This window comes from Loxodonta africana, chromosome 13, assembly GCF_030014295.1.
Source record: "Loxodonta africana isolate mLoxAfr1 chromosome 13, mLoxAfr1.hap2, whole genome shotgun sequence".
In the NCBI taxonomy this organism is placed as follows: Eukaryota; Metazoa; Chordata; class Mammalia; order Proboscidea; family Elephantidae; genus Loxodonta; species Loxodonta africana.
The window spans coordinates 15,419,788-15,441,587 of record NC_087354.1 but is presented as its reverse complement, the minus strand read 5'-3'; the positions used below and the strand labels follow the sequence as shown (position 1 = coordinate 15,441,587).

Genomic DNA, 21,800 nt, shown 5'->3' with positions numbered 1-21,800 from the left:
CAGGGTTTTCAGTGGCTGAATTTTCAAAAGCAGATCTTCAGGCTTTTCTTCTAAGGTACCTCTGGGTGGACTTGAACCACCAGCCTTTCAGTTAGCAGCCAAGTATGATAACTGTTTGCACTACCCAGGAATTCCGCCTTGCGCATACCAAAAAACCCAAACCAAACCTGCTGCAGTTGAGTCAATTCCAACTCATAGTGACCCTATAGGACAGGGTAGAATTGCTCCATAGGGTTTCCAAGGAGTGCCTGGTGGATTCGAACTGTCAACCTTTTGGTTAGCAGCTGAGCTCTTAACCACTATGCCACCAGGGCTCCATAGTGGGTGCTTAATAGAGGTTTGCAGAGTGAAAGAGTCACCCACATTAATAACTAGTCAGTTTTGATCCAAACTCACCTCTTCTTGTCCAGTGATTTTCAGGAAATGGCAAAATTCATCTTGAATTAAAAGAAATTTGGCTCTTCCCATCTCTCCAGCATCTTTCAGATTAGCCATGCTCTCTTGGAAATGCTGCTCAGCCACATCTGAAGAAAGGCATCATAACAACAACTTTGAAAACTGCTTGCAGATTAGAAATGGTAGTTGAATAAATATACTTTTAGTGGTGGCAAACTACTTGAAAATAATAAGCATTTGGACAAGAGAAACCAGTTAAGGAGACTGTCTTTTTGCCCATTAATATGCCCATTTCATCAGAAAAGATTTGGGTCTCAGAAGCATATGGCAGTTTACTTCCCTTGGCTTTCACTCACCTTAGCTTTTGCAGGAACAGAGTAAGCAAAGTTAATGAAAAAGGGGGAACTATCCCCTAGCTCTGGGCATATCAGTAAGTTTTCAAGTTGATTAACCTGAATTCATCCTTACTCTAGTAGCTCCTCACTGAGGTTAGAACTCCAAAGGCCCACTTGCTTTAATGGACCCCATAACTGTGGAACATATAACATGAAAATTCGGGCATATATGGTTAGCACATACTGAGAGAAGAAGCCCCAATAATTCCAAACATGTAAACATACTAGTTACAACAAAAACATATGTTTAAATACACACCAATCTTAAAAATAAGAAAAGGGAAATCTCAGATATTGGAAACGAAAAGGGAACTAAAAGCGAGAGCAGTGGGCAGGAGCTGAAGCTGGATGGTCCATGAGGGTATTAGAAAAAAGTTACAAAGGGAAAAACACTAACTAGACAGTAGATAAGTGGTAACTTTGGTGAAGGGTAAAACAGTACACAATACTGGGGAAGTCAGCACAACATGACCAAGGCAAAGCCATGGACGCTTCATAGACACATCCAAACTCCCTTAGGTGCCAAGTTACTGGGCTGAGGGCTGGGGACCATGGTCTCAGGGGACATCTAGCTCAAATGGCATAACACAGTTCGTAAAGAAAATGTTCTACATTCGAATTTGGTGAGTAGCATCTGGGGTCATAAAAGTTTGTAAGTGGCCATCTAAGATATGTCTACTGGTCCCATCTCGTCTGGAGCAAGAGAGATTGAAGAAAACCAAAGACACAAGGGAAGAATTAGTCCAAAGGACTAATGGACCACAACTACTACAGCCTCCACCAGACTGAGTCCAGCACAACTAGATAGTGCCCGGCAACCACCACTGACTGCTCTGACAGGGATCACAATAGAGAGCCCTGGATAGAGCTGGAGAAAAATGTAGAACAAAGTTCTAAGTCACAAAAAAAGACCAGACTTATTGGTCTGACAGAGATTGGAGAAACCCTGAGGGTATGGCCCCTGGACACCCTTTTGACTGAGTACTGAAGTCGCTCCTGAGGTTCACCCTTCAGCCAAAGATTAGACAGTCCCATAAAAAAAACAATAATACACATAGCTCAATCATGTATAAGAGACTGAATGGGCACACCAGCCCAAGGGCAAGGATGTGAAGTCAGGAGGGGACAGGAAAGCTGGACAAATGGAAATGAGGAAAGGCTGAGAAGGGGAGAGTATTGACACTTCACAGGGTTGGCAACAAATGTCACAAAACAGTATGTGTGTTAATTATTTGATGAAGAACTAATGTGCTCTCTAAACCCTCACCTAAGCACACACACAGAAAAAGTTATATTCTAGAAGGGGTGGGGATGAGGTGTAAGGCCTGAGGGTGGGATGCAGCTGAATGGTGCTCTTGGCATTCTGCCTGCAGTAGGCAGAATTCTAAGATGACTCCCAATGACCCTCACTCTTGTATAATCCTCTCCCCTTTGATTGAGGGTGAAGCTTGTGCATATAATGAGATATTACTCCTGTGATTAGGTTATGTGGCACAGTTGACTCGAAGAAAGGAGATTAGCTGGTGGGCCCAAACTAATCACATGAATCTTTTAAAGAAGAAAGTTTTCTCTGTCTGGTGGCAGAAGAAGTCAGAGAGATTCTAAGCATGAGAGGGATATAATGCGAGGGAAGTTCTCCTTTGCTGAGGTGAGAGGGCCATGGTCTAAGAACGCGAGAGAACTTTATAGGGGCTAGGAGAGGTCCCTGGCCAATAGCCAGCAAGAAAATGGGGACTTCAGTCTTATAACCCTAAAGAACTGAGTTCTGCTCATTTTCTCAGTTAATCTTCTTTTTTAATGTCTCAAAAGAGATTGACACGAGATACACCCTACCCTAATACTGCCTCAGTATCCATCTCAAATGGGATTATAACCAATAGGGGTTAGGATTTACATTTTGGGGGGACACAGTTCAATCTGTAACATTCTACCCTTTAGCCCCTCAAAATTATGTTCTTCCCACATGCAAAACACATTCACCCCATCACATCATCCCAAAAGTCTTAAATCAACTCCAAGTCCAAAATCTCATCCTCTGAATCACCTAAATCAAATATGAGCGAGACTTTAGGTATACTCTGTCCTGGAACAGAACTCCTCTTTACCTGTGAATCTGTGAAATCTAGAATACAAGTTATCTGCTCCCAAAGTACAAATGTGGAACAGGCAGACGTAGACATTTCCATTACAAATGGAAGAAATTGGAGGGAAAGAAGGGATAATGGACATCAAACAAGTTGAAAACCCAGCAGAACAAATTACATTAGCTCTCAAGGCTTAAAAATAATTCCCTGCTCTCCGGGACCATCTGGGCAATGGCTCTACCCTCCAGACTCTGGGTGTTGACCATGCTGTCTGAATTCTGGGTGGAGGTCCCTCTGCTCTGGGCTTCAGCCCCACCTTCCAGGCCTACTGGGACAGAAACTCTGCTCCATGGGCTTTTGGGGGCCCCATTCTCCTAGTTCATGTGAGTGGTGACCTCATTCCCTTGGCCCTGGCAAGCCCTATTCTTCTGCCCCATGGGCATAGCAGCCTCGCCCCCTCAGCTTTGAGCAGCAGCCCCATTCTCTTGGCCAAACTTAACAGCAGCCCCACGGTGCAGAACCAAGCTGGTGAAGATCTGACTTTTTTGAAACTTAGGAGGCTATGGCTCCACCCTTTGAGATCTAGGAGGCTGTGGCTCCATCCTTTGAAACCGAGACAGTCATGCTTCCTGTGCTCCTTGGAACGGTTCTGCTAATCCAAACTTCTCCAGGCATGGTCTTTTTTTTTTACTTGCAGGACAACAGATGTAGCTCCTTTGGCCTGTTTTCTGTCTGTAGAATTTCAAGAAGCAGACAGCTTTCCTTCCTTTCATTCTCTCTCTGTCCCCTGCAGTCTAAACTGATGAGTTTCCTGCTGTGGTAGTTGGTTAGATCCATCAGTCACAGGCTTAATCTCTTTAACAAAAGATTGTGTAGCCACATCCTTGATGAACACTCTAGGACATGTATCCCTAGTTTGTACAACAGAATTTTCCAACTCTTTAAGTTCTGTTTTTGTTTTGCACAGTTCATTTTTATGTTCATCTCTTTTCTCTTGTATTTTACCGTTACCAGCAAGGAGAAACCACACGGTCCCTTTAAGATCTTGCTTAGAAATCTTCTCAGCCTAATATCTAAGTTCATCACTTGCAAGTATTACCTTCCATCACACATTTGAAAATAATTCAGACAAGTTCTTTGACACTGCATAAAAGGATCATCCTTCCTCCATTGTTTAATCCCATGTTCGTCGTTTTCTTTTAAAACTTCACCAGAAGCACATTTAACATCCACATTTCTAGCAGCATTCTGTTGATGGCGTCGTATGTATTCTCTAAGGTGATGGAGACTTTCTCTATGGCTCTCCTTACTTCCTTCTGAGTGATCCCTCACCAGAATTGCCTTTGATGTCCGCCATTTCTACCAACAGTCTCTTCAAGACCATCTAGGCTTTTACTATTAGGCACCTTTACACTCTTCCAGCCTCTACCCACTACCCAATTCCAAAACCATTTCCATGTTTTAGGCATCTGTTACAGGAGCACCCCACTCTTTGGTACCAAATTCTGTCTTAATTACCTAGTGCTGCTACAACATAAGTACCACAAGTAAGTGGCTTTAATGAATAGAAATTTATTTTCCCAGTTTAGGAGGCTAGAAGTTCGAATTCAGGGAGCCAGCTTTAGAGGAAGGCTTTCTCTCTGTCAGCTCCGGGGGAAGGTTCTTGTTCCCTGGTTCCTTTGTTACCTTCATGTAGCTTGACATCTATCTTTCCCCTTCTCTGCTCACTTAATGTACTTCTTTTTTTATCTTAAAAGAGATTGACTCCTACACCAATACTGCCTCGTTAACTTAACAAAGAAAACTCATTCCCAGATGGGATTTTAATCACCATAGGGGTTAGGACTTACAACACATTTTGGGGGGACACAATTCAATCCATAACAGCTAATAACAGGAATAAGCTTGAAAAAGGACCCTGAGCTCCAGATTAGAATGCAGCTCGCTGACATCTTGACTTTAGCCAAAGCAGAGAACCCATTCTTACCATGCCAGACTTCTGACTTACAGAACTGTGAGCTAATGGATGTTGTTTAAGCTGTAATTTGTTATTCAGCAATAGAAAACTAATAAAGCCAGGAATCCCTAAAATGGAGATAAGAACATTTTTACTGGCCCAAGGCAGGACCTTAAGGCTGTCCATCCAGAGGCCATGGCTAGCAAAAGATCTGAAAGAAGCTGGGACACCATACCTGGGGCATGCCTATATATAAGGTCTGAATTTGTATCCACTTAGTTTGGAAATCCTGGACCAAGAAATTAATACAGAAACTAGTCTAGAACTGGTAAAATTATACAGTTCTAGCACAGGGCTTGGCAAACTTCTCTGTAAAAGCTGTAGTACTCTGTGGGCCATAGGGTCTCTGTGGCAGCTACCCTACTCTGCTACTGTAGCACAAAAGCAGCCTCAGATAATCTCTAAATGAATGAGTGTGACTGTGTTCCAATATAACTTTATTTACAAAAACAGATGGTAGGCTGGATTTGGCCCATTGGTCATAGTTTGCCAACCTCTAAATCTGTTCTCCTGCCCCAGCATACTCAAGATACATTAGCCCATTGGGAAGCCTACTGGTGATGACCTCATGGTAACACATGACAAGCACATAAAGATTTCCACCTGGAAATCTCAAATTTATGACATTTGTTGTACTTAATTGTACTTAGTTGCCATCCAATCAGCTCTGACTCATGGCGACCTTGTGTATGTATAACAGAATTAAAAGTTTCCAGGTCCTTTGCCAGCTTCATGATTGTTGGTATGTTTGAGTCCATTGTTGTGGTTATTGGGTCATTCCATTTCATTGCAGGTTTTCCTCATTTTCGTCGACCCTCTGTATTTAAAATATTATGTTTTGCTCCTTTAAATTTCCCGTATATTTGGTTATTTCCTCTTTATCACTTCTAATTTTGCCTTTGTACTTTCTGTTTTCTTGATTAGGTCAGATAGCATTTCATCTGTTTTAATATCTTTTCCAAAGCATCAGCTCTTGAATGTGTTTTTCTTGTGCTATGATATATATATATTTTTTATGATATATATATATATATATATATATTTCCAGGAGCCTCCAAGAGACCTCATTTATCTATAGGTCACCAGTCTAAAAAGCTAAGCTCTGTAGAACACACTGAGGATGGAGAGTGGGACCAGACCATGCAGAGTGTGGTCTTCTTTCTTGGAGGCAGCAGGGTGAGTGGTAGAGAAGGTGGCTCTGGAGCCAGGTTGCCTAGGTGCAGGTTCCAGCTGCACCACCTTCCAGCTGTGCTTCACTCCATTGGCCTCAGTCTCCTCAGGTGAAAAGGGGGACCACTGCACTAGAGTACATGACATTACGGGACCTCCTTCATGGCACTACCTGAAGCAATAAATGGATTAATACATGTAAATAACTGATAACATGCCTAACACATAGTCGATGCTCAATAAATGTTTAACCATTTTAATTTTAGAGTCACTTTTGATAATTGTGGTTATGGGCTTTGCAGTGCACTCACAGATTTCCAAACAGCCAGAAGGCCACTAGGAAAAGGGAACCAATTGATAATAGTGATTCCTCCGTGAATACCGTGTCCTCCTAATCAGAGCCTGAACACACAAGAGGCTCCCAGAACACTAGCACGTGGAAAGTAGTGTTTATTACTTACAACAAGAAGCAGACAGCACACTGGAACAATGCAGATCCGGTTTTGAGTCAGTCTCCCCTATGACTTGAAAGGCTATCTGAAAGGGGATGATGACTTTTTTATACATGCACCCCACTTTGTACCATAGGTGAAGGGCTAAAAGGGGGCCTACCTTCTGCCAATTCCCCCAGGCCAGGGAGGCATAGTTAGGGGACTAAAAACTTCTGCTATATGTGCTCCCACCTAGCACCATAACCAAGGGACAGTGAAAATCCCTCCCCGAGTCATTTTTATATCCCACAGCCTAGCTGACACGCCACATGGTGTGCAACGTAGATTTTTCCTGCCTAACCACCATAGGAACGGGGGAGGTCAGACACTTTGGTGCCAAGCCATAAAGGTATTTCTTTAAGCCTGCTAACAAACATCAGTCCTCAGAGGGTAGCGGGCAGCGGTTTGTTCGAGGCCTCATCATTCCCCTGCCCTAACCTTCCTGAGACTTGTTGTCAAGGTGATGAATTAGGTATTCCCAACTCATTCACACATGTTTAAGTGTTACATGTTAAGTGTTTAAGTGATAGGATGATATTCATACGCCTACAAGGAAGACCAGTTAGTATGACTATTACACAAATCTACACACCAACCACTAATGCCAAAGATGAAGAAATTGAAGCTTCTTACCAAATTCTGCAGCCTGAAACTGATCAAACATGCAATTAAGATGCATTGTTAATTACTGGTGATTTGAATGCAAAAGTTGGAAACAAAGAAGGAATAAGTAGTTGGAAGATATGGCCTTGGTGAGGGAAACCACGCCGGAGATTGCATGATAGAATTTTGCAAGATGAATGACTTCTTCATTGCAAATATCTTTTTTCAGCAACATGAACAGTGACTACACACGTGAACCTTACCAGATGGAATACACAGGAATCATATTGACTACATCTGCGGAAAGAGACAATGGAAAAGCTCAATTTTATCAGCCAGAACAAGGCCGGGGCCAACTATGGAACAGACTATCAATTGCTCATAGGCAAGTTCAAGTTGAAGCTGAGGAAAATTAGAACACCTCCACAAGAACCAAAGTATGATCTTGAGTATATTCTACCCGGATTAAGAAACCATCTCAAGAATAGATTTGACTCATTAAACATTAATGACCAAAGAACAAACAAGTTGTGGAATGACATCAAGAAAGCAAGAGATCATTAGAAAGACAAAGAAAAAAAAGACGAAAATGGATGTCTGAAGAGACTCTGAAAGTTGCTCTTGAATGTAGAGTAAAGGAAGAAATGATGAAGTAAAAGAGCTGAGCAGAAGATTTCAAAGGGTGACACGAGGAGAAAAAGTAAAGTATTATAATGAAACGTGCAAAGACCTAGAGTTAAAAAACAAAAAGGGAAGAACATGCTTGGCATTTCTCAAGCTGAAAGAATTGAAGAGAAAATTCAAGCCTGAAGTTGCAATAGTTAAGGATTCTATGGAAAATATATTAAATGACACAGGAAGCATCAAAAGAAGATGGAAGGAATACCCAAAGTTACTCTACCAAAAAACAAAAAAAATTGGTTGATATTCAACCATTTCAGGAGGTAGCACATGATCAAGAACTGATGGTACTGAAGGAAGAAGTCGAAGGTGTACTGAAGGCGTTGGTGAAAAACAAGTCTTCAGGAACTGATGGAATACCAACTGAGATGTTTCAACAAATGGATGCAGTGCTGGAAGCGCTCACTCATGTATGCCAAGAAATTTGGAACACAGCTTCCTGGCCAACTGACTGGAAGAGATCCATCTTTGTGTCCATTCTAAAGTTGATACAACAGAACGCAGAAATCATTGAACTGTAGTGTTACTATCACATACAAGTGAAATTTTGCTGAAAACCATTCAAAAATGGTTGCAGCAGTATATCAACAGAGTACTGGACAGAAAAAATCAATTGGACTGGATCCCTGCCCCTCTCTTTAGAGTGGAAGGGGGGGAGTCTGTCCACTGCCAGACCAGAAGCTGCGTTGCTGAAGTATTACTCAAATTTTTCTCTTGGGAGGAGAAAATTCTATCACTTTGCAAATATTACATCATCTTTTTTACTCGAAACTGGCTCATGGGAGCAAACATTATGAATGTAATGCTCAAACTAAGTATTAACTTTGGCTCCTTTGATATGACAGCAAATGCTGAGGACGATGTGGTATTTATTTTGTTGACTAAAAGCATTACACAGATGAACACTCTGTCTGAAAATTAAAGAAAATATTCCGGAGTGGAGTACTTTTGATATTTTAATTTTCTGGCTAATTGGGAATTAATCAAAGAACATAACTTAGCCTTTCTTTACCACTGAAGATCTTTCTGAGTCTGGGCCTCTTCCCCCTGGAGATGAACCCTTCTTTTGAAGACCACTGAGTGAGGGGGTACAGGAGGGATCTGGGGCTGAGCATGCTCTGACCTGTAGAGGTAGAAGAAGAGGCCAAAAAGGAGAGAGACAGCGCTTCCTTCCCCTCTCCTAGGAAAGGAGGACGACTCTCAGACACAGGAACAAACAGCCACGTTTGACACCTTTCTAACCCTTTCTTGTAATGTTCTCCTACTTCTTGGTATTCCATCCCTGGGTGATCACATGCTGACCAATCCCCCCCAAAAAAGCACCACATCTAGGCTGGTCCTCTAGACCCAAGGGCAGCATGCTCCATTCCCTTAGGGCAGCTAATCTCACAGAGATGCTGAGAGGGAGGTGACAAAAACCTAAATGTGCAGAGAAACACTAAAATTAGTATAACACATTTATTGTGAGTAGAATGTATTGGGAAGCCACTCTGAAGGGGGGATAGTGAAAATGGGTTATACAGGTCATTGCCATGTTGATTTCTCAGTAGACAGCATCAGAACACATGCAGGGTTCCAGGTTGGTGGGTTGTAGAAGCAGAGTCACTAGGACAGGCCATACATTTTCCAGCATGGGGTTCTTGCACATAGATAATTCTCTAAAAGGGCCCAATGCTTAAGGCAAACTGATCTCCACTAAGCTGCTTACTAGGCTATTGTTTGACTTGAAGGTAACTTTAGAAAAACAGTTCCTTATGGGCTCAAGTTTCAAAATGCCACTTAAGGGCAGGTGGCCTGGGTGGGTCACCCCAACTCCACGGGCCCAGAAATCTGGATTCTAGGGGAGTTACCACTGTTTCTCATTTCCTCCCTTTTTGATCATGATTTTGCTGTAGAATCTTTGACCACAAATGTTCAGTAATGGCAGCCAGGTGCTATCCGATTCTTCTGGCCTGGAGGCAAAGGAGATGGTTGTTAATGGAGGTAATCAGTCATGGGGCCTAGTTCCTCCTGTACCTGACTCTCCCTTCCTCTGATGCTCCAGACGAACAGAGACCAATTGCTGCACCTTGGAAGGTAGCTTGCAAGTTTCTAAGACCCCCAACACTACACAATGAACTAGGAGATAAAAATAGAAAGGTTAAGAATAATGTTAGGCCAATTGACTCAAATGACCCACAAGACCATGACATCAAGATTTTTGAACCAAGGAAACAAATCCCATGAGGTGTTTGTTTATACATAAGCAGCATCAGTAATTGCTTTTCAACTGCCTCGCCAGCAGCTACATTTTGCAAGCCTCAGATTGCATTGCTTATATAAACACAGAAATGTTCATCTATTAAGGCCCAAACTCCACCTTGGGAGGCTAACAGGAAATCTAATGCTATTCTGTTTCGTAAAGTCACGGTTTGAACTTCAGATGCTTCTCTAGATATAGTTTCTACAAACTTCTTGAGTTTATCAACCTTTAATGAGAGAATCAGCTATTGCAGTAAGGATGCATGTGAAAGCTGGACGAAGAATAAAGAAGACTGAAGAAGAATTGACACCTTTGAATTGTGGTGTTGGTGGAGAATACTGAATATACCATGGACTGCCCAAAGAGGGGAGGGCAAACTGAGTCCCCTCACTGCAGCAAAGGAGTGGAATTCCTGATAAGCAGGGCTTATGCTCTAAGACAATGCTCCAGGGTGGGCACCTCATGTCCATCTGGGACAAGTGACAACAGGATTTCTGATGTGACAGGAAGTCATAGCCCTGGGGTGGTACCCCACCTTGTGCCCTGAAGCTGGGTGTGGGTTCACACCCAGGTGGGTGTGGGTTCACAATGAGACAGCGGTTTGAGTGCTCTTATACATCTTATAAATCCTCACAATTGGGTCAATAAGCAACATCATGATAAACAGAGAAAAGATTGAAGTTATCAAGGACTTCATTTTACTTGGATCCACAATCAATACCCATGGAAGCAGCAGTCAAGAAATCAAACAACACATTACATTGGGCAAATCTACTGCGAAAGACCTCTTTCAAGTGTTAAAAAGCGAAGGTGTCACTTTAAGGACTGTGGTGGGCCTGACCCAAGCCATGGTGTTTTCAATCACATCATATGCACGGGAAAGCTGAATAATGAATAGGGAAGACCAGAGAAGAATTGCTGTCTTGAATTATGGTGTTGGCAAAGAATATTGAATATGCCATGCACTGCCAAAAGAACGAACAAATCTGTCTTGGAAGAAGTACAGCCAGAATGATCCTTAGAAGCGAGGACGGTGATACTTCTTCTCATATACTTTGGACATGTTATCATAAGGGATCAGTCCCTGGAGAAGACCATGGTGTTTGGTAAAGTAGAGGGTCGGAGAAAAAGAGGAAGATTCTCAACAAGGTGGATGGACGCAGTGGTCACAACAATGGGCTTAAGCATAAGAACGATAATGAGGATGGCGCAGGACCAGGCAGTGTTTCGTTCTGTTATACGCAAGGTTGCTATGAGTCAGAGCTGACTCGATGGCACCTAACAAAAACAACTTACACGGCCAGTCTTAACTTTAAAAACTACTCTAGAATCACCTGCAACCTGATACCGATGGCCTCGGCAAAAGATGAGGTCATGTTGTAAAACACAGGCCCGTGACTTAGCATGTAGATCTGAGCCACTGCAGCACAGGCGTCCCAGGGCCATCAATCTTCCCTATTTTTACTCCAACAGAATGCTCAGGTGGTCTGTGAGAGCGTGGGAGGAAGCGTGGCTGTGGGCAGAGTGGCCACAGCACTGCCACCTGGTTTCAATGTCTCTCAGGTGGGGGGTGTTCAGGGGCTCAGAGCCAGGCCATTCCCAGAGGCCCCCTGGATTCCGCTGCAGATGTACATATACAAGCAAAAGAACAAGGCATCATTCAAAGAGCAAGGGGAATGCAGGACTGCAATCTGGCACCTTGGAGGTTAGGAGGCTTTTAATTAAAATAAATTCTAGTAATCCTGGGCTCACTCTCTGGAGGCTGCCCTGAGGCAGGAGGCTTGGAACAGTGAGGACAGCTGTCATTGGGAGAGTGGCCTCCATGTACAATGTGACAATTATCTTTTGCAACAGTCTTGGGAAACAGTCTCTGCTCTGTACTAAATGCAAAAGCACTAAGAACCCCAGGGAATTTATAAATGGAAATTCTTAAATCTAAGCCTGGCATTAACCCAGAGGAGCTCAGTCACCCAGCAAACAAACACACTGGCTCCATTTAGACCCTCCTGGGGGCTGCACCTGCTCTGCACAAGCTGCTGCCCTGAAGGTCCATTGGTGAGGGGAGCCTGAGGGCGACGGCGCCCAGGACAGGCTCTCTCCTCACCACTAGAAGTGACCAAGGGGGCCTCAGTGACCCACCGGGGAGACCTCTTCAGGAGGACACTTGCACAGGCACAATGGTGGGCCAGCGACATGGCTTCTGGGGGTGGTGGATGCTGCTCATCACTGAGTGGTCTGAGGAGTCTGTGACCATCTCCAGTCAGTGAAGGGTGGTGACTAAAATGGTGGCAGGCCCGGGAGGTTTACTTACATGAGAGATGGGTCATGAAGGGCCTGCACAGAGCCTGGCACCAAGAGCCTGGTGAGAGGCTCAGTGACCACTGGAATCTGCCTGCCTTCCATGTCCTCCCCACCAGGGAGTTGACCAGGAGCCCTCTAGACCCAGCACCCCGCACAGGGTCACTCCTCTAGTCATCCCTCTTCCAGGAACCTCAGAGCTTACTGCTCCTAGTGCTTGTCTTGTTGAAGTACCTGTGAATTCTATAAGCTGCTTTAAACATCCTTTTTGAAGTCAAGTCAGGGTATGAATAGCATAGACTTGCCTGAGAAATGTTCACAAAAGTGAAAGACCTGAGCCTCATGAAAGAGGCTGTCGGAAAGCTCGTGTGCTTTCTCCTCACCAGGAAAGGAATGAAGCCAGAGTGTCCTAGGCAATATGTATGCAATGCCTGATGCGCTTCAGTCTTGCCCCGGGATGCCCCTCTGTGGACAGAGGCAGCATGGACGCTGGGTGCACAACACAGCTATTTCTCTGCTGGCCCCAAGGGCTGCCCCTCGGCCCCCTGGACCTCTGGGGGCTGGGGCACCCACAGGGTTGCTCTGCTCTGGTTCTGGGGTGTGGTAAGTTTGATGAATCTGGGGCTCTGTTCAAGTCATGCTTTGCCTTTAGCCTGCTGTGTGATCCTGGGCATGGCTCATCTGTGACTCCTAATCCTGCAGATGGGATGAGCTGTAAGATGCCTTCTCAGAGGGAGCCCCACTAACGCTGGTGGGAGATGGAGAGCAGGTGGCTTCCTCAGCTTCTCTCAGCCTCACGCCCTGCACTCAGCTGTGGCTCTCCCCTCTCCCTCAGGACCTGTGAGGCATAGAGCAGGCATGAATACTGACATCTGACCTGGGGCTCAAAGGTGGCCAAGCTCAGGCTGGCCAGGCATTCTGTAGTAAGAAATGCACCTCGGTAAGGGCTGGGAAAGGGTCTGTGACAGATAGGGCTGGAGGTGCAGTGGGAAGGCTGGTGGTGAGTGGAAGGAAGAGGAGGAAGGAGAGGGCTGGGCTGGGCAGGGCAGGGCCAGCTTGGCTCACACTCACTCTCTACCAGCAGGACTGCCCAGGCCCCCACCTGGAGACCTCAGGTAGAGGCCGGGTGAGGGAGGCAGGAGGGACAGCTAAGGAGGAACCTTGGAAGGGGAAGGACACCTGACTGTGGCTGGTCCTGGGTAGCCATGCTACCTGTTGGGAGCCCCTTGGAGCTGGGTGTGTGGACACCAGGGGCTGTCTGACTTCTGGTCTTTGTAAGACACATGGGACCCAAAAAGCAAAAGTGACCAGTGAGCAAGGAGTCAGGGAACAGAGGGGCAGGGCCGGCGCAGGGCAAGCTGAGAAGGCAGGCCCAAGAGGAAGAGCTGAGAGAAAGGAGGGCTGGATAAGGTAAAAGAGGAGACTTCTGGGAGACCCAGTGCTTGGCTTCAGATATTTACATATTTCATGTATACTGTGTCAAGAATGGAGTTTGGTGGCACAGTGGTTAAGAGCTATGGCTGTGAACCAAAAGGTCAGCAGTTCAAATCCACCAGCTGCTCTTTGGAAACCTTATGGAGCAGTTCTACTCTGTCCTGTGGGATTGCTATGAGTCAGAATCGACTCGACAGCAACGGATTTGGTTTGGTGTCAAGAATGGGTAAAAGCTAGGACCAGTGGGGACCGAGGAGGTGCATTTACTTGTACATAGGGAATTATATGTGGGAGTGCACCCTACACTGCCGAGACTGGTCCATATAGTTAGAGGTCCTAACTGCCCCTGCCCCTGAGACTCCAAAGGGCCAGAGCCCATCCTGGCTGTTGACTGCCATCAGCTCCTCAGCCTACCAGAGCCTCTCAGAGCCTCTCCACCTTCGAGATCCTCAGGCCGCCGATGGGGCCACTTCCAAACAAGGCTGCCTGCGCTTAGCGGGCTCTGCCTCCCAAAGATTTACACTGAAATGGACTTGGCTTTGGCACCACTGCATTTTAATCTTATTTAGGAGAAGAGTTATAAACACAAGGCCAAGGGCCTGAGCACTCAGCAGGGCTGGGGAGAGTGGTTGATACCAAGTTTGTCTATGGCTGCTCTGGGAAGCTGGCCAGGCTCAGGTTAGCGGCATTCCGGGAGCCCGAATTGGGAATCCTTATGCAATCTCCATCCCTGGTGACTTCTAGGGCAGTTTTGTCTGCATAAGGAATGTGGGGGTGGGGGTTGGCACCGAGCAAAGGGATTAGCTAGGGTGTGGCGCCTGAACAGTCGCTTCTCAGCCAGTGGGTTCTGCTTGTTAGAGGCGATGCCTTCAATGGGCATTCAGCAAGCAGGCTCCTGAAAACCCCCAGATGGGAAATTTTTCTCCTCAAAGATTCTTTTTTTTTTTTTTTCCAAAAAAGAAAGGAAGCGTCCTTGCAATCAGTCACAAGTAGGTCTAAAAGCAGAAGAGCAGAGCTAAGCACCACCACCTCCCCCCACATGTAGATTTCCTGGGCACTCAGTGGAACATGCAGGGTTGCTCCCAGGGGATCGGCCTGGGACTTTCAGACTAGAATGGACCAAAGCCCAAGTCACAAGGTCCTGTTCGCAGGAGAGCTGTGGTGGGTTGTAGATGCACTGAGGGTTTGTTTTTCTCTTATTAGATAGATAGATGATTGACAGAAAGATAGGTAGGTAGATAGACAGACAGACAGATTAGATAGATAACTGATAGGTAGGTAGGTAGATAGACAGAGACAGGTAGACAGGCAGGCAGGCAGGTAGACAGGTAGGTAGGTAGGTAGATAGGCAGGCAGGTAGGTAGACAGACAGGTAGACAGGCAGGCAGGCAGATAGACAGGTAGGTAGGTAGACAGACAGACAGACAAGCAGGCAGGCAGGTAGATAGACAGACAGACAGGCAGGCAGGCAGGTAGATAGACAGACAGACATGCAGGCAGGCAGGCAGGCAGGTAAGCAGGTAGGTAGATAGGTAAATAGATAGTTGCCATTGAGATGACTCTGACTCGTGGTGACTTTATGTACAACAGAACAAAATATTGCCTGGTCCTATGTCATTCTCATGATTGCCAGCATGTTCCAGTCCATCTTTCCAGCTATTGTGCCAAACCATTTTATCAAGGGTCTCCTTCACCCTCCCTGGCCCTCTATTTCACCAACCATGAGGTCCTTCTCCAGCAATTGATGATGTACCCAAAGCAAGAAAGCTGGACAATGTTCTGTTGTGATCCATAAAGTTTTCATTGGCTAATTTTGGAAGCAGATCACCAGGCCTTTCTTCCTAGTCTGTTTTAGTCTGGAAAATCCACTGAAGCCTGCCCACCATGGTTGGCCCCCCTGGTGTATGAAACACCAGTGGTCTAGTTTCCAGCATCGCAGCAACATGCAAGCCACCACAGTAGACTAGATGGACAGACAGGCTCTTAGTCGTTAGACAAAGATAAGTGCCAACTTCCCCCACTGTTACTTCCCCCTGCAAGAGGCAGCAGAGGCCTGGAGAAACGTCAGTCTAGGTGGGTTTTCTCACTCCCATTGTGGGCCTGGCTCTTGGTAGGATAACAGAGAAACAACATGAGAGCCTGCTACCTGGAGAGATGGTGGGCATGCCCTGCCCGGGCTCCCTGCAGCTCCTGACTGGGGGTTCATCTTGGCCCTGCTCCCCGAGGAAAACTCAGTCCATACCCGTGACACGGACCAACCTGCCCACACCACATGGTGCTCCTGCAGGGAGGGCGAGGGCCACAACCTGGATCTCAAATGCTGGCCTAGGCAGCTCATTTTCCCCAGCCTTTTCCATGTTTGCTGAGGGAGTCATGATTCTGACAGTGGCAGTACTCACATGAGCTGAACACAATATGGATATTTTGTGTTCCTCTTTGTTTTTATTCATTTCTGACTTGTCCGTTCAGGTAATTTATTTGAGGCTCAAGGAGTGAGGAGTTGTGCTCCCTTGGAGTCCCTGGGTGGTGCAAATAGTTAATGCACTCGGCTGCTAACTGATAAGTTGGAAGTTCAAGTCCACCCAGAGGCACCTTGGAAGATAGGCCTGGCGATCTGCTTCTGAAAAATCAGCCATTGAAAACCCTATGGAGCACAGTCCTATTCTGGCACACAAGGGATTGTCACGAGTCGGAGTTGACTTGATGGCAGCTGGTATTGGTATGCACCCTTCCTAGGGCTTCATGCCGCTGCTGGACAGTAAGCATGCTTTTCTTTCCTACCACCTCAGTGCAAAACCTCCTCGCTTAGCACTTAGCCTCTACAGCTTCAGTAAGCTTTGTCCCTGAATCATTAAAGTTACACACATTTCACAGGTTTTATAATCAGAAGATGCTGAATCTGAGAAGGGCTCTCTAGGAGCAAGCTATAGACGAACAGGGACTTTGTCCTTTTTTGGGATAGAGCGATGAGTATGGAGTGAGAAGGTTCTGTAGCTTGGCCTGGTACTTCCCAGGGTGAAGAGCTGGCTGTCACCTCATTTGTAAACTGGGAGGTATGTCCTACCTCCAAGAGTTGGTAAAGGGTTAAAGGAGCAGTGTTTGTGAAAGTATCGCCACCTAGCAGTACCTGGCAGATAAGAGAGCTCCACTGCTGCTGTTATCACCCCTGTTGTCATTATTACTATGATTCCTGCTCACTCCAGAGTCCCTGAATCACCTGTGGCAGGTGTTTCAAGTAATCAACCCTCCAGGCCTCATGCGGAAGCCACCCCCATCCTAAGCCGTAGAGCTGGCTGCCCTGGTGCCAGCTCCGGGCTCTTGGGAGAAGCTGTCTTCGTATCCTTCCACCTCTGAATGCCTCACACATTTCAGACTGTGACTGGCAGTTCTGCTTCCTGCGTGCAAGTCACCCAGTGCCCTGAGCTGCTCCAGAGACACAGGCAGAGGTGAGGCGAGACTCCCCGCAGGCTCTGGGCACTGGCCCCTTCCCATTGGCACTCCAAACTCTTCTCTCTGGGCTCCCTTTGCTGTTTCATATCCCTGTCTGTCCCAAACTCCACAGACTCTTTGGTGGGTCTAATGGGCAAGGGGCAAGGAAGGGAAGGGGACATGTGTAGTGCCAGGTCTTGTAATACAGCACAGCAGTAAAGAGCCTCTGGGGTCAGGCTGCCTGGGCTCAGATCTCTGCCACTCACTTGCTATGGGGCCTGGGCAAATAACTTAACCAGTCTGAGCCTCAGTTTCTCCATCCCAAAAATGGGGACAATTGCACCTACCTTTTTCATTGGGTAGTTGTGAGGATCAATTGAGTTAATAAATGCAATGCAGTTAGAACCACACTAGCACAGGTGATGGTGAGCGTTAGCTATTATTACTGCATGAGGAGGTTTACTTTTTGCAAGACCTGTACCAAGCAGGTATTATTACCATCGTCATATCACAGTGGAGGCAAGACTGGGAAACTTACTACATAATTCAACTTGGATTGTCTCTGATTCTATAAATCATGCAAAGCAGAGTGACCTAGCTTTACAGCTATGGGACAAAAATATTTTAGGACACAATTTCTGGTGGTCCCAACCCAACTCGTGTATTCAATAAGTTTGTGTAGGAACGGTAGGCGAGATGATGGCAAACCCAAATTCCTCTAGGCAAAGATGGCCTTGGCCTTAGCTGCAGCTACCTATTTGGTATTACCTAAACCCTGGTGGTGTAGTGGTTAAAAGCTATGGCTGCTAACCAAAAGGTCAGCAGTTCCAATTCACCTGGTGCTCCTTGAAAACTCTATGGGGCAGTTCTACTCTGTCCTATAGGGTTGCTGAGTCGTAATCAACTTGACAGCCATGGGTTTTGTTCGCACTACACACGCACCAGTTTAGAGGCTCAGAACCCTCCACTTGTCTTAACCCACATGCTCCAGTGAAAAACAAGGAAGGATCTGATAACCATGTATTCACACCCTTGCTCTTCAGGTCAGAAATTATGGATCTAGCCAATTTGAGCTAATAAACTAAAATTTATCACTTGTAAATTAGAGATTTCAGATAAAAGTCAAGATTTCTGCCTTCTCTTGAAAAAGTAGAAGATCTGCCCGTCTAAGCCTTTGCTCCACGTGGCAGCAACGGCTGGAGCTAAACTTCAGCTGTGTACTTTCAACAGGGTATGGGCTTTCCCGTTTGCCATAGTCCCCACCACTCTGTATTGCCTTTCTCATATTATAGCCAGCAATTAGCTGCCATGTATAATTAATCTTGCTGATGCTACTGTTTTCTAACAACCACCTACTTCACTCATGTTGCTCGTTTGGTCTCTGTAGACATTTAGATGGGTGCCTCCTGCTATTTTAGGGTTTCCTTCAAGCACGCATTTTCAGTGTTTTATTAATAGCTGTGGAATGGAACATTCTTTCCACTATTAAAAGACCTTTAGGTACCAAAATGCTGGTCAAATGGTTGTTTTTTTTTTGAGAAACTTTTGAAGGTAAACCTGATTATTATGTGTGGAGTAATCTAGGGAGGGAGGACTAGAAAGGTCCCCTGCCTCCTCTGTCCATCCCTAGACAGGCTCCTCCAGCTCTCAGTGCTTGCAGCTCCAGGAGGCCAGAGTGACACATCCACAAGGCAGGATGGACAGATGGGCTAACACTGGTAAACCCTTGGCCAGCTTGTCCCTGTACTGAGCACCCAGCCTGGCCCAGGGACCTCTGCAGACTGTCTTGCTCATGGAGAGACCCCATTCAGCTTCTCCAATGTGCCTCTTCTTGGCCCAACCACTGCTTCCCAAACCCAAACCCAAACCCAAGGCCTTCCAGATACCCATTTTATGCTTTCTGGAACATTGGACCTCATTTTATTCAGTACATAAGTATTTTTATATGACCCATTGGGATACGCCCTCTAACTCTTCTTTATGAGTTATACACTGTTTCTGAATATTCTGACCAAAAAAAAAAAAAGTCACTACCATGTGTGTTCTCCATCAACAGAGGCAAATTGTATGCCCTGAGCCCAGGGTGGTGGACTAAGGAATTTACAGAGCTCCCTGCTCTACCTATTATGTTGTGCTAAGAAAAACCGTATGAATCATAAATGGCAACTTCCTTTTGGGATCCTGAAAAGGTGTAAGTTCACCCAGATGGAAAGCTTGGCCCTGTGAGAACCTGGGGTGGAGTTCTAACACGACAGCTCTGTTGCCACGGTAGTTCCACAACAATCTTTAAAAATAGATCACCTTTGAAAGCAGAGCAGATTTCCCTGTAAGCCCAGCACGAACTCTCTGGGACTCTTAATAGCTATGTTTGGATGAAGATCAGATGTACAGGCAGTCCCCGGGTAACGAATGTCAGACTTACGTACAACCTGTAGTTATGAACCAACCCCTGTAAAGCCTCTCATATTAAAAATTCGAGGTACATACAATGGTTCATAATAACAAGCGGGTCCTACTTTGGGACGCACGTCCAAACATTATTATTACTATTACTGTATTGTGTTAAAGATGTTTTCATGTATCTGGAAGGGTTTATTTAATGTTTTTATACATAGAAAGGTACACTCTATACTATACACTAAGACAAATATTTGAGCAACTGATGTTGGATACGAACTGTACCTAACTGTTCCGACTTACATACAAATTCGACTTAAGACAGATTTAGGAACAAAACTCGTTCATAACCCAGGAACTGCCTATATTTAGGAGAAGATTGGAGGAAGACTATACAGGAATATAAACCAAAGGACTCTGGGGAACAAATAGGGACACAGCTGCAGGAGATTGGACAAACCAACAAAGGCTCTCAGAAGGGCCCAGGGGACAGCTCTGTCCCCCCTCCCCACGGGAAGGCAACTAGCTCACAGGTGTGGGGAGCAAGCAGGGACCTCCCCCTTGGAAGGCTGGCTCTTACCGTGATACTCAGGCCTCCCGGAAGTGACAGCGGCCTGGGCCACAAAGTGTGCGGAGTCGGCTGCCTCCTCTTGAGACGGGCATTTATTCAGGACAATGAGATGTGCCTGTCACCACAAAGAGAAAAGTACGTTTAATAACTTGGTAGCAGTGGCACTGTTCTTGCAGGGACAAGCAGAAAGCTGAGAGCTGTAAGAAACTATGTGGAAGCACAGTCAATCTCGGGAGAGCTGGGTTTAAAAGCATTATACAGTGGGGAGACCGCCAGACTCTGATTCCATTAGGCTTGATGCTACGGTCAGGGCCTAAACCTATTACCGTCAAGTCAACTCCAATTCATAGCAACCCTTTAGGACAGAACAGAGCTGTTCCATAGGGTTTCCAAGGCTGTAAGTCTTAACAGAAGCAGACTGCTACATCTTTCTTCTGTGGCTGGTGGGTTCAAACCACTGACCTTTAGATTAGCAGCTGAGCACTTAACCACTATGCCACTAGGGGTCCTTATGGCCAGGGCCTATCACCCGATAAATCCTGGAAAAATCTATGAATCCTATGAACATAAACTAATAATCATGATAAAATACATCCCTTCGAATAAAAAGTTGCTTACTCATCTGCCTGTCAACATATGAAGTTTCAAAAATGCTGTTAATAATATGTTTACATTTACCCAATAAACATCTACTCACAGATGGTCTACAACAGGAGAGGTGTGGCTATAAAGAGTGGGAGGTATAGAAAGAGAAAATATGGTGAAATAATACAGTAATATGACATGGTAGGTAGTCTGCAATTAATTGCCAAGACAGTGACAGAAATACTAAAATACCATGAATTTAAAGGAGGGAAACACTAGATTGAGATAGGCCAAAAACAAGCAAACAAACCAGCAATAACTCAGATATAAAATATACTTTATAGTGTCTTTTGTGAGTACCTTTTATGTGTCATATCAATTCATTTTAATTTCCATTATCATCAGTTTATAAATTTAAGAGCTGAAGTTGTTTAAATGAGTAATTTGCCCAAGATATAGCACAGCTAATAAGGGGCAGAGCTGAGACTCTGCCCTCGATATTCTGATGCCACATTTTGCTTTTTCTACCATGTAATGGGGTGGTGGTGATTAGAGGCAGAATTCTTGCCTTCCATGTGGGAGACCTGGGTTCGAATCCTGGCCAACGCGCCTCATGCGCAGCCACCACCTATCTGTCAGTGGAGGCTTGTGTTGCAATGATGCTGAACAGGTTTCCACAGAGCTTCCAGACCAAGATGGACCAGGAAGAAAGGACTGGTGATCTACTTCTAAAACTTAGCCAGTGAAAACCCTACAGGTGGCAACGGGCCTATCCCAAACCGATGATGGGCCGTGAGTCCAGGGCCAACTGATGACAGCCAACAACAACACAGCATGTCACGTGTGCCCATGGTAGCAGACTTCGCTAGTTGCATACCCACCAGAGCACCCTGTTCTGCCTCTAGGCAGCTTCAACTAATCCACAGGAGGTGGCACAGGTGGTAAAGCCACACGGAAGAGAATTCTAGCCTGGACCAAGCAGTCAGACAGCGAAGTCAGAGAGACTT

At 45.6% G+C, this 21,800-nt stretch overlaps 1 protein-coding gene across 1 annotated transcript in view; it reads right to left on the bottom strand.

The window, feature by feature from the left end:
• Positions 1 to 21,800, bottom strand: part of TTC23 (tetratricopeptide repeat domain 23) — a 131,756-nt gene that overhangs the window by 36,446 nt on the left and 73,510 nt on the right. Inside the window, exons 7-8 of the mRNA XM_003413795.4 lie at positions 20,218 to 20,323; positions 397 to 524 (exon numbers count right to left, since the gene is read on the bottom strand). Of these exons, the coding sequence (XP_003413843.2) occupies positions 397 to 524; positions 20,218 to 20,323 (234 nt within the window). The remainder of the gene's footprint in view (positions 1 to 396; positions 525 to 20,217; positions 20,324 to 21,800) is intronic.